We start from the raw sequence: 18,407 nt of genomic DNA, 5'->3' as shown, positions 1-18,407 counted from the left end.
GGCTTGGCAGACACGCTCGTCTCTTTGCACCCCTGGTTTAGCAGGGGGAGGTGTGGGCTCGTCCTCCCTCATGTGGTGCAGGAGCCCCGCAGAACCTCCTCACCACCTGCGGCCCAGCAGAGCCTCGTCTCGCTGGCCGTGCGGGCCTGGTGGGCCTTGTTCAGGATGCAGCCTCTAGCCTTTGTGCATGCCTGCTTTTAAGTACCTTTTAAAATTATTTTCTTCAAGAAACCAAATTCTGAGCTTTGATTAGCATGTGAGAAGATAGCAGACACAGAGGGCTTTTTAGGCTGGCATTTGTAGGAAGAAGATTCCCCCCCACCCCCCCCGATACACTTAATTCATTCCTGGCATTTCAAGGATTATGACAAAATTTCTTCAGCACCTCTACACTGTTACAAGAGATGCCTTGAAGTGCTCTTAATGTGCCAAGCATCAACTTGGTAGGAGACCCACAAGCTTTCTGCAAACCTTCCAGAGACTTGAAGACAACACACTGTTTTCTTGAATCATTTTTTGCATTGCTAGAAGCGTGGGGTGCTGCGGTGGTTCTCCGGGGCGGTGGTGTGGGATGCTTTACAGACACACTGCCGAGAGGGATCGCAGTCTAGTTGAGACAAACTGTGGATAACGGTTCTGGTAAATGATTATTTCTAATACAGTTTCTTTCTCTGTATGCTTTCGTCAGGTCACTGTGTGCAAGCTCCAACAAGATTGTTAAAAGTGATGGTGGCAGACACCTGGAACTAAGAGAAGTCAGGAAGGGGTCAGATTCTCAGAGGGAAATTGCCAGGCACTTTCAGAAAGTCTCCTTACTCTAGGCTAAGATCGGTTGGGCACTCAAAATTCTTACCAGATGTGTTGCACTTCTTCAATCTGAATTCTACCGGTCCAAATAGAACAGGGGAGTATTGGGAACGCTTTTATGTAGGGTGTGCTGTGAATACATTTAATCTGAAGATCCCTCTCGCTCTCTCTAGATAGATATTATGAGATGTGTATATAGGTTAATATAGCTGGTTTTATATTATCAGCGCAGATATCTGTATTTCTTTAACCTTGTTTGGTACCTGATAACAATATGCCATTTGCATTAATATTGATAAACCAATATTTGTGATACTGACAGCTTATCTGCAGTAAACATTTGGTGCCTAAATCTGATTGATAGTGCTTAAATCTAAAACCACTAGTGAGACAACCTTCTGGGTGTCTTAATGTATGTTGTGATTCTATACTGTTTGCATGAAGGGAAAAATGTATTCTGTCCGTGTTTAAACATCATCTTGCCTTATAAAAGCCCCAGAAACCTTGAATATATTTGTTTAAACATGGGAGGTAGGTGTTTTAATAAGGGGACATTGGTAGTTGTTAGAATTCTGCGAGAAAGCTCTCTATAAAATATGTATGCAGGTTTTACTAACTTGGGTGTAAATAAGTTAAAAATTAAAATGCATACTGAACAGTAAGTGACTTTATGGTGGGTCACAATGAACAGTGAAACAGGAGCCTAAAAGAAGCCCCGGAATAAAGCAGGACTTGCTTGTATTTGTCTTAAATCTTTTATCTCTGAAAGCTGCTCTCCCCCTAGAGGGATATCTCTAAGAGCAACCTGACTTTGTTGGCCTTCCAGTACAGATGTGTGGTGGAACAGTTTTTTCCCCACTCGCCTTGACAGCCTCACCTATGCTGGAACAAAAGGATCTGTTCTCTACATACCCCAGCTCTGCCTTTCTTGTCCTGTTTTTCTTTTCCAGTCACAATGCGCCTACAGTTCAGTTCTGACTGTCGTTCAAGAGGATACCAGCGAGGTAGCTTTAAACAAACCAATTCAGGGCATTTCAAGAGTAAAAAATAAAGTTTGGCTGCAAAACCCAGAAGTGGCTGCATCCTCAGGTGAGCACTGAGTCTGTACTGAGCTCTGTGCTGCCACGGTAGAATAGCTCTTAGTACCTGAGCTCAGGAGTTTAAACCTAGCTGAGGGTCCAGCTTCTAGACAGATCTATAGGTAGGGAGGCAGAACTCTATGCATTGCTTCAGCACTTGTTAGTTCTTAGTTCCTGTTGCAAAAGTTGTGGTCTTCAAAAGGAGATGGACAGGCAGGAAGCTTGGTTATCGTGTCCGATGCAGTTCAAGGATTTACCGGTGAACGTGTCTGTTTGAGAGCTGATGCTGCTCAGAAGCAATGCAGAGGCCAACATAATTACAAGTTTGGAGTGGTGGTGCTGCAACTGAGTTCAGATGTGATGGTATCTAAGAGAATAAACGTATGACTAATACCATTAGTGAGTTTAGTTTGAAAACTGTCTAAGCATAAAGTTAGAACTGTGCAAAGTTAGGAGCAATTCTGCATACCCCTGGACAAAGCTTACTGAAGGGTGTCAAAATGCAGCTGGCATGCAGTATAGATGCAAAGCTGTATCAGTCTCTCATTGCATGGTCTGTGTGCTGCCAGCTCGCCCTGCTGTGAGAAGGATGTTCCCAAGATGGTGACACTTCGTAGGGGAGAAACTTTAAGCCTGGGCTGAACCTGCAGCCCTGCACTTTCAGGTTGTGGCGTTTTTGAAGTTGAGTGCATCCTTGTCTGTAAGATCTCTTAGGAGCTTCAGCATGAGAAATCTGTTAGCTGAAGCCACGGGAGCTTCAGGGTATTTCCTGACAGTAAATGCCTCCAGTTAACTGCCAGCAAGGTTGCTGAGTGTTTCTTTACATGTACCACTCTTTGTTTCATGTAATTGTTTGTGACTGACCATCCTACTTTGTTGTTAACTTTCTTAAAATGGCATTTTTCTGGCACAGTTGCTTAACATTGCATTGTGCTTTTTGTGTGCGTGGGGTGTTCTCTTCTTTGAAATGAAAAAGGTGATGACTCGTGTCATGTGGAAAATTGAAAAATACTATCTGCATATTGGATTCGCCATTGATGCAGGAGAGAAGTGGAAGTGCCCATTTCTCACTAGCTCCCAGGCTGGAGAGGTTCTAGCAGCATTATCTAGAAAATAACAGATAAAATCTTCATTCTTTGAATCCACATGAGCTGTCTTTTCAGTTCCAGTTTAGGTAGCTTTTCATGACAAGTCTTTCAGTATGGTTAAATTTGCCTTACATGCCAATTTGGTACTGGAGGGGTTGAGGAAACACAAATATCTGCCTTCCTACTTCAGCATAATAGATGTTAAGATGTGGGATGTAGTTTTTCTTGCGATTTGGCAATATCTGGAAAGTCAGAAGTAAACAAAATACCAATCTGCTAACTAATGTACCTCTTGGTGAATAGGAGATTACCCCTCTTGCTCATGTTGTATGAAGCTTCCCTTGATGAAGAAGGAAATCTGCATACCTGATTTCTTGACAATGGAAAATTGAAGGTTTTATAATCTATTTGGCTAACTAGTGATTTATTATGTGATTTAAGAGAATAAGACGCTAATAGTTTGTAACTGCTGGCTTAAATTAATATGGAAGGAAAGTTGCTAAGATTAATATAGAACATAAATTTTTAGAAACTTGATTTCACGGAATAAAATGTTTAAGTGTTTTATGGTTATAGTTCCAAGAAGTTTATCAACACATGCAGAAAACTTATGCCTCAGTGTGACAGCTAATTGAATGTATCACAGCAATGGAGAGCAAGTATGCAATATATAAGCATCCTTCAGATTATAAACCTGTAAGTGTGAGTTTATTGCTAATTTTGTTTGTAAAATGTAACTGTCTCTCATGTTTCTATAAGCCTTTAATAGTTTCTGCAATAAGAGTTTTATACACATATATATGAGGAGACAAGGGGGACTGGGAGCAGGGGGGACATGCAGGCTCTTTGCAGGGCTGAAGGAAGCAAGTTTATTGAAGCCAAAGGATGAGGCTGGAACAATTTAGCCTGCAAATTTGAAGGACTCTGACCTTTGGGAAATTGATGTCTTGTAATGGAAGATACAGTGCCAAAACAGCTTGGTTAGAAGATGGTTTTTAATAAGTTTATAAAGAGATCACATGGTGTGGCTGACTGCCATAGCTGGGAGCGGAATCTGATAATGTCTGGTGGTGTAAGCCTATGGGTGAAGGCTGAACCCTGCCCGATTGCTTGCAATTGTCATAAGGTACTAAATATGTCTCTGAATGTGTGGTAGGATGAATAACTCCTTGCCTTTAATAATTTTTCTGTGCAGCTGTTAATCATTCCTCCTTCTACTGATGGCTGTGTTTTTTTTTTTTTTTTCTTTTTTCTCAAGAGTCTGTGGTTAAAGGTTTTGTGTCCCTGCTGGGAAAGCAGCGAGTGTGGGCTCCCAGAACCTGGGGTCACTAGTTCCAAGAAAAGAGTCTGGCAGAGCGCAGCAGCACTGATCCATCTGAAATGCCTAATTTAAAAAGAAAACAGATCCTTTTGAGTTGGTACTTACTGACGTTATGGCTTTTATAACTTGGGATATACAGATTTTATCTCCATGATACCTGTTTTTTCATGCTGAAATAAGTAGCCCTGTAATGTTCCATTAAGCTATTACTGAAACTTTGTCTGAATGTTTAGTGAGTAAAGGCAGTTTATTTCCTCTGGTTACTGCGTACAGTGTCTGGTTTCTTTCTTTCGTGGCTTTTTCCTCCCTGCTACTTGAACTTCTGAAGTTGTGATGTTGGATGCTTCACTTTGTCATTGCTCTTGCAGGATAAAGGGGTTACTGGGTTTTTAGTCAGATCTTTGCTGTGAGCTGCTGGTGGATGTGGGTGTGTGCTGTGGGACTCTGCATGTGGAAGCATCGTGGTGCCGCAGGTGGGGACCAGAGTGATGCTGCTGCTGCCCTGCCGAGATCCTCTCTTATTTTCTAGTCCCTTTCAGGGCACTTCGTTCTGATACAGCACTCTTAAGAAGCACTTTCATAGCTGTAAACGGGGTGATATAATGCTTTGAAGACGTGGAGGATATCAGATGGTTCCACAAAATGTCATGTGTGAATGGGGTGGTGGTGTGAAAATCAGAGTGTTGTAGTGTCTGATGTATGAGGGCTCCTATTGCTTGGATCATTCCCTGTTTATAAAAACAAGGCAGAAATGCACAAATGTGGCCATCCTCTGATTTTTTGCTACTTAAAATGTCTTCTGTGGCAGCCCAAAGTCTTGGGTTTTTTTTCAGCCCATCTAAAGAACATTTAGAGTCTTAAGTGAGGCCTTTCCTCCCCCGTATGACATTATCTCTTCCTACGAGATTATAAAGGTATACTTTATTTCCCTTTTCCTCTTGATCTATGATGCTTTACAGACTGGGAAAATTGAGGACTCCCCCAAATGCCAGCTTTTGATCCATTTTAGCCATAAACCTTTCCAAATTACTGATTACTGAAGGGGAGAAGCTTGCTGAAAGATAAGAACAGTTGGATATAGATTGGTAAAATTAACTCTGATTAGTTGCCTGCTTGATAGTCTGTGTGCAAAAAAAAAAAACCAACCAACCAAAACCAGACCACAAAATATCCCCGGGTTGCAGCAGAGTCTTGCTGTGTTTCAGATGCCCCCACTTGACGTATCTGTGAGCCAGGGCCCCCAGGCAGCTGTGCTGGGGTTGTCACTTGGTTGTTTCGCTGACAGAGTATCGGGATGAAAAATAATCAAAGTACGGATCCTCTCAAATATTTAATAACAGAAATGCAGGGTATTCTGCTGATGGAAAAACTAAGGCAATTGAGTGGAGCTTGTGTCTGTGCCAGGAGGAGGCCTGGACTGTCAGCGAGGCTGCGGGTGGACAGCAGTGACTGGTTTTTGGGCTTTGCTTTGGTGTTGCTTGTCCGGTGCCTTCCTCCATGTCTGATAATCCCAGTGTGGTGGAAAGTCTTAGTGGCTGCAGGTTTTTGCTCTGATTCATTAATATTTATACAACTGCTTTTGATGCCAATGTATTGCTTTTCTGGGAAAATGCTTTTATTTTTGATATCAAAACAATACATTATTTATATTTACCACTTTTGTACATGGGAAATTTTGGAGGTGAAACATTCTTCTGTCTGAGAAAATGAACTTCTCTGCATGCACTAGTAACTTCATTGGCTATTAAACCAGATACAAAGATTGCCTTTTACTTTTGAAACTGTAAATTCTGTTTGGCATTTTTCAGTCTGTCACTCAGACCAGACAGCAAAAATATGTTACTTAATTTAACCATGTCTGTGATACATGACCTGTTAGTCATTTTCTCTTTTAACTGTCATTCACTATAATGTTCAGGTCCGAGATGCTGTGGGGAACTAGTCCAAAGTGTTTACTTTGGATGTTAGAAACCAAACCAAAACAAACAAAAAAACCAAAATCAAACAAAACCAAACCCAACTCCAAAAGCCAAGTATTCTACATAGTTTCAAGCTGTGGTAAAACATCAATTCCAAAGCACTGATTAATATGCTTTTAGTAACTTGATACTGAATTCTTCTCTAAATCCTTACATCATTCTAACTTAAACATGAAGTCACCCTGCATGTTAACTATCTTAATCACTGTTGCGTATGATGAGGCTTGCATTATGAGGTAGGGTTGTTCGCTGGTTTCGGATATAGAACTAATAAGTCATAACAAGCTTCTGGGTTTTATTCAGTACTGCAGACTAATGCAGCGGTTACTTTAATGTTTCTGTTTTTTTCTTTAAATGTTGCAGTGTGTGATTCAGCAGAGCTGTGTGCTGAAGGGAAGAAGCGATGCACCAGTCAATAATTTGGGCTGCACCCCAGTAGGTTTCCATAGCTTTAGGCATACTATGCTGGTTGAAGCCATTGAAGCTTTGCTGTAAGTTAGGTGTTCAGTTTTATCACCTTGAAACACTTTTTCCCCTTTTCTCCCATAGGTTTTCTAATATTTGCTGATCATAATTTTTTTCCTGGGCTGATGATTGAAGTACCAGACCTCTGTCTAGGTGATCTTTGGAATGAAATGTATTTTAAAAATCATGACCTCTGGGAACATAGTTTAGAACTGACCATTTTTCAAATATTCAATGAAAGTGGGCAGATGCAGTCTCTCTTTGACCCAGTTGTGTTGCCTCTTTGGAGAGAGAAGGGAAATACAGCTAGTAAACATAATTATTTTCCCCTTTGAGAAAGGGGTTTGCTGTGGGTTTTGTATAGCCTGTTGCCAATATTAGGAGGCAGCCAGGCCAACTGGGAATAGGTGCCCTTCCTCTCATAGGCTGTGTCTCAGTTTCAGTCTACATGGGAAGAAAAAACGTCATGGATGACACTATGAGGGACAGAAGAGTGGTGGTCAGTACTCCAAGTGAAATAATTGCCCCCTGTGAGACAGCACCTTTGGCATAGGCATTGCTACCGCTGGAAGCACTCTGCCTAGCCTGGACAGGTTCTTGTGACCCTCACTCAATTTTTCTTAACCGTCTGCCTTGTGTGCAGAATTTGCAGTGTGCTGCTTGTGTCTGAGCCGCAGTCCTGTACCCATGCAAGCATCTGGGGTTTGCATTGGGAGGGGAGTTTGGTGTAGTACCTGGTGGATGTTAAGTGTATCTGCAGTGCCTGTCTCTGCATTGCCAACAGAAACAGCCCAAAAGAATGTACACTGAGGCTGTAGGATGTACTTTTCTTAGTAGCTTTATAAGCACTGTAGGAAGAAGCAGTGGCTGGTCCGTGGCTCTGGCAGGCTCCCAGGGTAGTTAACTCAGCAACCGTCTTGTCTCCATTGAGTGTCCTACACAGACAGCCCCTTGTTCGGGAATTGCTTGTGGCCCACAGCCTGCTTTGTTCTCTGTGTTTGCTTATTATTTTGAGGGTCCTAGAGTTTCTTGTGTGCAGGATCAGCTTTCTTTCCATGCCTGTCTCTCAGCCCTTCCGCATGTGACGTGGGGCAGTCGGTGTGGTGAGATGGCATTGCATGCAGGGTTGCACAAGGGACATGTCGCTGCCCTGAGCCTGCAGCTGTGACCTGCCTGGCTGGAAAGCCCGGAGTCACTGGCTTAGGAAATCTTCGAGGTGGAGAATCAGCTAATGCCAGAACTGAGGTGTGCGAGTACTTGACATCCTGGTTGTTTGGAAACCTTTCATTTTTAAAATATCTCTCTCTTTTTTTTTTTTTTTTTTTTTTTTTTAATGAAAAAGCTACGTTGGTAGAGGATTTTTCCCAAATTAACTAATCGTCAAAATATGCATGCTTCCATGGCTTCTGGTCCCCTGGGCTTAAGTATAAAAAGCTCTCCTGTTTCAGGTAACCAAAAGGGCAACCCCCGCTTCCGAAAAAGGGGAAGACCGAGTGCTACAAGCCAGCCTTGATAATCACTTCTTCCTTCCCGTAGCTTTTTAAGCATGTGACATCACACCCAGCAGCGGCGGACAACCCTTCTCTCCCTGCTGCGGCGACTAGAGACGACGCATAGCGGGACGCAGACAGAAATGCACGCAGAGGCAGAGGTCTTGTTCATGAAGGAGCGCAGAGCCTGGCCTAGCAGAGAACTGACTTAGGCCTAGGCTTAGGCTAATTTCTTTATTCACCATTTACAATTTTATATGACTAAGATGTTTACAAAAGGTGTTTTTCCACTAATTGTTTTTAAAAACACACTAAACTCATGTGATGTTTGTCTCACTTGTTTTTCCACTCATTCACAGACCAGGCCCAAGGACATTCACACATCCCAGGCACTTGGGGGCGGTTATCCGGCCCGAGATACCATTCTCAGGAGTCTGGGCTATAACTTTTTACAATTACGAGAAAGATACTTCAAAGTTATCTCTCCAAGGCCTTTTATATATTATTATGTTAGTATTATGTCTTCGACCATCTGAATGGTCATGTTAGTATTGATCTTCCTTTATCATCCAGGTGGCTGGAACCACACATCTTGTTTTCCCACATTTTACTTTCCAACACCCTGCTGTCTGCTGTTCTGGCTTCTCCCCTTCTGCTGGGGCAGGACAGTCAGTTTCAATAAGTCCCAGTAAATCTGTGAAGTCCATTTTGAGGGGATTATAGAAAACCTTTGGACTGACTCTTTCTCAAGTGGGTTTGGCAACCAGCTTGCCAAGTACTCTTCTTCTTTGAAGTAGAACAAAGCGTATTCAGTTTGTATGCAGGCATGGCAAGAAATGTAGCCTTTGCCATCAGCCTCTATTCTTCCAGGAGCTCTGGAGCAGTCACGGCTCAACACTGCTGTATTTCAATAGCAGTTTCGAGTTCTATTTACTCCAGGGCAGACACAGCAAAAATGTAACTGGCATGATTATTTTAAATTTTAGCTTACAATATTTGGAATGCTTCTGAGTAGGCTGCTGCTCTAAATTAAAAAAAAAAAAACCATTCCCCACCTAATATCTCGTATTTATCTTGCTTAGCTGTGTGAAAATAATGGTTTCAACAATTTGGCTATTAACTCTTTCTATATGGGATTTGTATTTTCTTCTCAAAATACAGTTGGAACACACCTGGCCAGCCTCAGGTGGTGGCCTGCAGCAATACTTCCCATACCATAACAGCAGTATATTAATCACCCACCACTTACAGGTTACTGTTATCTGCAAGAGGGGTTTGAAATTCTCTGCAAGAGGTGCTTGGTTTCATTTTAATTTCCTTGCTGAGCAATGACAAGCTCTCCGTTATGGCTGCACAGTGCATGCTGCTTCTAGGCCAGAGAAACTCCGGACTGGTAAAGTGAAAGAAGGGAGCAATTGGTGTCATAGATGCTGATTGATCGCCTGTCGCTTTGGGCATCTTTGTAATGGCCTCACAAAAGAAAGACTTACTGTATTGGGTGGGGAAACTGGAGGAGCCATTGTGTATTCAGCAGTGTGCAGCCGTTGTGACTGTGGACAACAGCACAGATGCTTTTAGACAGAAAAGCACCGAGGGCAGAGTTGGGCAGTCCTGCTCCATGACCTTCCCAAAAGGGGTCTTTAATTTCACATATGAGGTTAATAGGAATGAGGAAAAAGGGTTCCAGTCTTGTGTGTACTAAAGCTTTTGACTTTTAAGTTAAATTTCCTATGTCTGCAAAGTGAAGAGAAGGTTGTAACATATTTAAATAGCCTGCATCTATTGGGAGGGTGGCATGGAGCAGGGATGGCTGGACTTCCTGCCTGGGATTCTGTTTTCTTTTCAAGACTAGAGCAGAAATGGTTTATTTTGTTTGATCACTTGTAAAATGCAGTTACTGAGCAATGTATGGCTGTGTGTACCTGAATCTCAGTTCTCATACCAGATCATCTCTACAGATCTGCCTAAACTGGCTCTAGCAACTGCAGTTCTGAACATTTTGGTGTATAATCAGTAGGCCTCTCCAGTATCTTATCCCTGGTGTTTCAGGATCACTAGAACTCTTCCCCGTGTGACCAAAGCAGCTTTCAGAGGCGTGGGCCTTTCTGACAAACCCCAAGTATTTGAACTCTGCTCCTGCAGGAGCCAGAGTGAGTGAAGTCTTTGAAGTCCAAGGATGTGTCTAATTCATGGGGCACTGCACTCTTTGGTGTCCCCACATCCACACATCTGGAACAGGGTATGGCGGCACTCCGTGTCTGTCTGCATGGTCCCGTGTGTATCCCTTTTCTGCCCAAAAGAGCCACAGCACTGCAGCCTGATGCACACACAGATTCTCATCCCAGCCTGTAGCTTAGTGCTTACTGGGGCTGGGACAATGGAACATACTCATTTTGCAGGGTTGAATCTGTATGTTTTTGCTTGCATGGCTGCTTGTGTAATTTGTAAACTTTTCTTTGGCCACAGCTACATGATGTAGGGGTGGTTGCCTCTGAGGCCAGCACAGCTTGGTCCATCTGGCACAGTGCAGTACCAATCACCAGCTGGAGTTTTAAATAATTCTGGTTTTGAGGCACTGCTTCCAGAATGGATCGTCTGTCTTGAGCAGTGGATCTGCGAGGATGTGTCTGCGATGGAGTTGCAGGGGGGTGACACATCTGGACAGGGTGCTCCAGCTGCAGGGCAGTCTCTCTGTTCTGGACCTGACCTGTGCCTGTCCCCTTCCCTTGTCCCCTTCCCTGCTCTGTTTGCAGGGCTCGTCTGTGGAGCCAGCGTGTGGATCTTTGTGCTTGGGATGAAAACAAGCCATGGGACAGCTTAAAAGTTTCTTGGCAAGGGTTTCAAGCAGAGAACAGCTGATACAAGTCACTGCGTGTGTGTATGTGTGTAGCTTTGGGAAGCGTTCTGTGTACCGAGGTGATGGGGGTAGAACAAGGCTGTAAGTAAGGATAAATAACTGCAAGGTGCTGTGTTCATTCTCCCTGACATTCGTACGTATCTTTGTATCAAAATCGAACATCTGTTAAGCATGCAGAATGTCCTGTGTTGCAATCTGCACACTCTGAGGGCAGATGAGAGATGAAAAGCAAAGTAGAACTGACTAAAACGGGATACTCCCTCCCTAATGTCACCCGCTTCTTACCTGTGCTCACCGGGCAGCTGCGTCAGTCCCAGCAGTGCAGCCACTCAGTGTGTGTCCTGGGTCACTTCTGAGGCCACAATTCAGAAGCTGCTGAAGTGCTTCCCAGGCAGAGAATGGAATTGAACAAGTGCTTGCCTGAATTTGAATCAGATTCATTAGAGCAGATTTTTATTGTCTACTTTCAGTAGGAAGCAACCCTTTTCCATTAGTGTTTGTTTTTACATTTTTCCCATGCTTCCAACATTAACAATTCCTTTTTTTTTTTTCTTTTCCAGGAAAAGAGGAGTAGAAGTAGTACAGGTGAGTAAAAACTATATTTGATTTTCCACCTCTTTTTTATTATAAAGAAGGTTTACTGATTTTAAATGCTGTCATTTAGATGTCAATATGACCTTGGCTTGTTTTTCTTTCTTTTCCGTTCAGTTCTCTGCTACAGATACTGGTTTAGTAAAAAGAGGGTCTACCTTTTTGAAGTATGTGTTGAGCCCAACTAGTCTTAACTCAACAGTTGCCCTGGTGAAAGTGAGAATGCAGTTAGACTTTTCTTATGTCTGTTAATTAATAAGATCTGATAGTTGATTAGACTATGTTACTCTGTGTTTATTGCATTCACAGACAGTCAAGCTTAACAGAAACAGGAGCTGGCCTTTGGAAAAAAGGCTATGGCAGAAGGAACGTTCTTGTAACTCAGTGAGCACAGCAATTATAATAAAATGCCTCGGAGTTGTATCCCATCTACACATAAGTTCAGGTGTTGGCTACATTTGTTCTTTCCCGGGTCTGAATGGTCATATTTCACACAAGATGTTACTTAAAGAATGATGGCAACTTGGGAAAGGAATTATGTTACCGTGACAGCTGTAACATAGAGCACTATAGCCCTAAAAGATCAAAGGGAAGCATGCTCTTTCCTTCTGGCTTATTTGGTGTACTTGAAAGAGCTGTGTGTTGTAGGTTTCACTCTTGCTGATGATTATCTGGTGCTCATTTCGCACTCTGAGGTGGTCATGTGTTCCTCACGCTTGTTTTCTCATATCTCAGTAGCAGAGGTGGAACTGCCTCAATAGAGAGGATGGAGGAGAGATGAGGGAAGTGGGGTGTTAGTCACTGATTGTTAAGGCTGCTCTTAAGTCCATGTCAAAGGTGCTTCTCAACACCAGCAAGGGATAGGAGAAAAGCACATTAGGAACAACAAACTGAAAAATCAGGCCATTTTGTTTTAAAGAATCCACTGTCAGAAAAGTCCTTAAAAAATTCTCGTTGCTAGTTAAACTGGAGAATGTGTCTTTCCAGCTATGTGTGGTTGTCTGGGAACTGCATGGTGTTACAAGGAAAAAGGGCATATACTTTACTGACTGCCTTTAACCTTTTGCCACTACAGCATCATCTTCCTTACTTGTACCTCCTGTTGCTCAGAGCTAAGGAGCAGCTTCTTTCATCAGTTGTGCTAACAGCATCTCTGGATTGATAAATGCAAACCAGGATTTGTGAAGCACAGCTTCATGAACAGCACAGGGAGGAAGTTAGCCTATATTTGTGTCACTGTCTTGGGGACACTTATTTTAATAATACCCCAGTGTATTACAATCCTATATCTGCATTTGTTACATGTGCCTTGCTCTTGCACTGTACATTTAGGGAGCAAGGTGCTTGTATGAGCTGAATTCAGTGATGCACCGATGAGCTGAGCAGAGGGCAAACTCCATTTTACCTTGTGGATTAAAGTTGCTGTCCTTCCGTGGGTTACCTGTTAGCTTCTGATGTTTGTGTAGCTTAATGGCTAGTTGTCAGATTGACACAGGATTTCTTTATTGGAAGAGCATTTTGGGAAACAGTTGGACAGGACTTTGTGTTAAAGGACTTCGTGTTAAAGGACTTCATGGTCTCAAATTTCACAGCATAATTGAGGTGTCAGACTAAGCTATACTGTGAATTTGTGCCCCAAAGGCATACCATGAACACCCATGCCTGCTGCTCTGCTAGAGCAGGATGGCTGGCTGGCTGTGTGTGATCACCCCTCGCTTGTGTGTTGCTTCATATGTCCTGATGCATGTACTTGTAGCCAGTAGGGGATGTGTCGGAAGTGGGCTCTTTCTCCATCCAGCATTACTAGAAAGCTTTGCGTGAGTCACCTTGCATGGTCTATATCTGTCCCACTAACCCTGCTTCTAGATGGAGAATGTGGACAGAGTTTATTTGACAGAAGGAATATTGTTTTCCTGTGTTAAGCAGCAGTGTTTCTTTGATTTATTTTCCCTTCTCCTCCCTTAAGGAACCTACCACGTTCAAGAGAAACCAGCTTTTAACCTCACAAAAGACAAGTAACTCAAAACACAAAACCACACAGGTTTATCTATTTTCTTGTTTATGTAAACTCAAAAAACTTCTAAATGTAAATGTGCTTTCCAGTAATAAGTAGTGAGTTTGGAAGATTAAGTTTCAGTTGCTGGCTTCCAGATAGCAAAGCACAATGGACTAGTATGTGCTGACTTCTGTGAACAAACATCAGATTATTCTTTTTCCAAAGGTGTTTCATAGGAGCAGGAAATAATTTCCTGCTACTAAAGAGAAGTCTTCAAAGTCTTCAAATAAGCACCCGTGTTTCTTCTCTTTCCTTCCTGCAGCGTGGAATTAGGATGATCCTTTGTTCTTTACCTAGACCAATGAAATCATCTTATTTTACTTTCTTAAGGCTAATTGTGCTGTACAGATTATCAACAAGCTGCTGCTAGACAGCAGTTAACATTCTGTGACTTGTGTTCAAGTTGTGTGTTTCGTCTTGGACTTACAGTTTCAGCTTTCTGTTTTTATTGAGTGGGGAAACATACGCATCCTCCAAATAATGGAAGAATGGGATGGTCAGTGGGATGCTAAGCAGGCATGCTCCTCTATCCAACAGTAAGACATTATTCAAGAATCCCATTGAAAACAAAGAACTTCTCAACTTGTATGGCGATAAGTAATTGGGATTTTTTTTTTTTAAGAACTACTGGTTAAATTCTAGCAGTGAGAATTCAGTGTGAACTCAATGCACAGGAACAGAAATGTGTGACGTTTTATAGTACAATTGAGAAACATCCATCACACTACCCGGCTTAAAAAGTAGTACAGTAGGTGAATCAGCTAAAAAGCAAACCCACACCGCGGGACTTGCAGCCGCAGCCGTCCGGGCAGGGCGCTGGGGCCATCGAGCTTCCTCAGCATCATGTGGGGCATGAGGGGAAGCACAGCTGAGGGTGGTCCACAGAGCTGGTGTTCCTGACTTGTTTCTAGTGAAAGACTGCACCAATCCAGCTGCTTTTAAATTTAAGGCTGCATTTAGTGTGTTCTGAAGGCAACGCTCTTGCGGTTCCTGCAGCAGTTACCTTCCTCCCCTTTCCTGCCTGCTCAGCTGGAGTGGCTTGAGCTGGTGGCCAGAGGAGGGCTGGAGATGACAAACATGGCTGAAGCCCACCTGCCATGGCCTGCACGGAGCAGCTGGCAAGGCTCAGCTCTGCACTGGCATTGTGGTGACTTGACAGTAAATGGTTAAATTGAAGCATTTCATTATTTTATCACTGTTTCAAGGGAAAGGCTTTTTCTGAAGTTATACAGTGGTTGTCTGAAGCATTCACTATTAAAAAAAAAATATTTAGTGGAATTTAGCAAATATGGGGTTTGGGTAGTTTCTAGAATGCAAAGCTGTTTCTTATCTTTATTAATAAAAGCTTGGTTTTGTTCAGTTTCACCCCTTCATCCCTCAAATTTAGCATGGGCCAAATTTAGAGTTGAAAATTGTCAGTTCTTTTTTAGCCAGTAAAGTATCCAGTTTCTTACAACTTTGTATGCTGGCGAGGTAGAGGGAGAACATCTCCATCTACCTTGTTTTTCAGGAAAAATCTGTTTGGCTTAGTTTGAAGAATGTAAGATTGAAAACATGTGCAGTGAAGTGGAAATCATCACAAGTACCTCTGATGGGGACATGCATTTATTTTTGTTTCACAAGCTATGCACATCCAGAATAATTAGCTGCAACCCTTTGGCTTCTGACAAATTGCCAGTTTGGTCTTTGTGTGACAGAGTTTGGAGCCTTCGTATTTCTTGTGACTTCAAAGCAGTTTCAAGCACTTCCATGCCCAAGCCTCCCTACAGCTCTTGCTCGTATTTTTAAATTTTAAAATAGCAAAGATTTCCTATTTTTGGTGGGTATTTTTGGTTCGAATGAACACTAATGCTCTCTTTTATCTTAGAAAGATGTTCTAGTCGGTTATAAAAGTGGGATTAGTCATTGTACTTCAAGCTGCACATTTTTTAATAGCAGTGAGATATGGAGGACAACATGTTTTCCGATGTGGAACAGCTGATTGTGGTAGTTACAATGGTCTCAGATGCTGTTTTGTTTTTCCTTTTTCCATCAACTCTCTGGAAATTGAGATATTTGAAATCTTTAACTCTGGAGAAGAAAACTGTCCTTTGAGCCCTGGGTTATACTGAAGCCTGCCAAGGAGAACTGAGGATCCCTTCCCCCTCTTTTTAATTCTTCAATCAAAGTAAAACACTAATGACAACAGTTTCCACTAATTGTTGCCAGGGAACTGTTGTTTTCTTGAAATGCAGAGGGGTTTATTTTCACATGAAGTATTAATGGAATAAACTTGGAACAGCAGTGTTCTGACCAAGAAAAGGATCTTATAAAATATATATCTGATAGCGTATAGAGAATGATGTGACTGGAAAGCTCTCAAAGCAAGCAGTGCTGTTGAGATGTTGGAGAGTTGGCTCTCCAGTACGGGGAGAAGAAAGTTTATTTTTACATGCATGCCAGGCCCTCCATAAAGTGCCTGTTCTCCTGAGAATGGCAGGCCGCTTTGCCTGCAGTGCATTTTTGGAAATGGTGCTCCAGGAGCCCTCCAGCCCTCCCCAGTCGGGATTGCGTTAGGTACTTTGCAGATGCGTGAAGATGAGGGGCTGCTGAAAGATCCTGATACTTTTTAGCAGCAGGGTTACACAGAGTGTGCAAAGCACGCAAAGTGGGGTCTTCCACGAAAGTGGAACCCCAGAAAAAGCAGGACTGTGGAAGAACAAATCCCAGGCAGAATCCTCTCTCTAGTTCTTCTCAGTAGGGGAGATTCCTCTATGTGAGACCGTCTCGGTACCTAAGAAGTGACATTGCCCAGCAGGAGGGAGGCACAGGTTTCAGTGTAGGGAGAGATGTTTTTGGCGTGCTGCTCTACATTACATCAACACACTGGCCAGTTAGGTACAGCCTGACCCTTTCTGGTCCGGTGGGGAAGAAGAATAAATACACATCTCTTGGGGTAGGGAAGGAGGAGAAAACTACAGAACGTTTCCACCGTGTGGATTAAGCAGATTAAATAAACACTTTTAAAAATTAGACAGACTAAGCCAAATAAATCAAAATACATTCAGATCTGATTTATTAATATTTTCAGCCTTGATGAGTGAATGAGAGCACCACAAAGAGATTTTTGTGGCTCAGAGAGTCTCTGGCTGACTAGTTTGACTGCTTTCTTTTGACTGTGAATCCCAGTGGCCTAGGAGAGGTGTGGGCTCCACAGTCACTTGCAGAATTCACCTGGGTGAGTGAAAACATTACAAAGATTTAGAAATCTGTAACTAATATGTAATGAATGGCTGTCAGGTTTGAACTTGCACCGCTTGGGCCTGTGGAGCCAACTCTGCCCAGCCCCTCTGCCTTCTCCTGACTCCTCTGGGATACCACGATGAGGCCATGGTTCCTAACAGTGCTAAAGGCTGGGACTTGGGATGTCCTGGGTAGAAATTCAGTCCCCGTGGGACCTCTATCAAAGATTTTGGTGTTTGTAATAGGAGTGAGATTACAGTGGGAAGTTGCCTGCCTTTGTCACTTACTGCAGACACTTTGGGCAACTCTTACAAATTCTACCTCTGTTTCCTAATGAAGGTAATGTTCCATGTAGCGGAGTGCTGTTTAAGCTGCTTTGAGATATCCGGATGGAGGAGATGTAGAGTAAGTAAGATGAGCATGTGAAGGAAAATGGGACTACTAATGGGGTAATTTCTGAAAATTGCTGTCTATAATGTTCTCTAAGTCTTCAGCATATAAATGTCTTCTCAGATGCTTCTGTGAACTGCAAAGCCTCATAAATCCGTCCTCAAGAAACACTACAGATAAAAATAAGATCCTAACAGAAATGCTGGGGAGTAAAATTCTGTAATTACCTCCTTTTGACTAGGAATATTTTGCAACGTATAGTCCCAGTTGTTGCACAAAATAACAATTAGACATTGCTTTTATTAATCATTACTATTGAAGTGGTGCCTCTGGGCCAGCAAAGACCGGGCTTTAGTTTTGGGCTGCATTAGACAATGCGATTATTTGTCCTACTGGATGTAAGTGTTGTGATACAGTATCAAAACAGGGCAAACCAAATGTGGTTGGTGACACGTGACACAGGAAATGCCTTATTTAAAACCCAACCTGTCTCATTTGCGGTTTGGTGAAACTACAAAGTCTGTGTTGAAGTACAAATATGCACGTAGCTCTTTTGACCTCTCCGAAGTTTTTAGAGTAGGAAGGATGGGGAGTTAATATGATACCATGCTAAGGGCGACTGTACCTTTGACTCTAGTACTGAGGTGTTCTATCCCAACTGAATACACCATCCTTTGTCTGTTTTGGGGGGAAATCACACAATTGTCTGCTCAGGCAGAGCTGCATGCTCATTCTTGTGACAGCAGTTGTAACCTTGTCTTCATTCCTGGGGTTTTATTCAGCAGGGACAACGATGCTCTTTTGGGAGCAATGACTCTGGTCTCCACCATAGTTCAGACTTGCTTCCTTGGAACCAAAGCTTTATAGAGAGAATATCAACAGAACAGTGAAGGAGACTATTTGCATGCATGCCTTCTGCAGTGAGGAGTGCTGGTAGGTCTGACCTTCCAGAGGATTGTGCAGAAGATCAGTGGAGTTTGGGGAAGTCCTTTCAGTACATGTGGTTGACTCTTCCTTTCTCCAGCTTTTGCAAAAGTTATTTATGCCTTTGATCTGGACTGT

General features: G+C 42.7%; 1 protein-coding gene across 1 annotated transcript in view; it reads left to right on the top strand.

The window, feature by feature from the left end:
- ITPK1 (inositol-tetrakisphosphate 1-kinase) overlaps positions 1 to 18,407 on the top strand; it is a 150,860-nt gene that overhangs the window by 24,888 nt on the left and 107,565 nt on the right. The window contains exon 3 of the mRNA XM_065838524.2: positions 11,647 to 11,671. Coding sequence (XP_065694596.1) covers positions 11,647 to 11,671 — 25 coding nt within the window. The remainder of the gene's footprint in view (positions 1 to 11,646; positions 11,672 to 18,407) is intronic.

The sequence above is a fragment of the Patagioenas fasciata genome, chromosome 5 (assembly GCF_037038585.1).
Source record: "Patagioenas fasciata isolate bPatFas1 chromosome 5, bPatFas1.hap1, whole genome shotgun sequence".
NCBI classification, from domain to species: domain Eukaryota; kingdom Metazoa; phylum Chordata; class Aves; order Columbiformes; family Columbidae; genus Patagioenas; species Patagioenas fasciata.
This window is presented reverse-complemented; position numbering and strand designations above follow the sequence as displayed.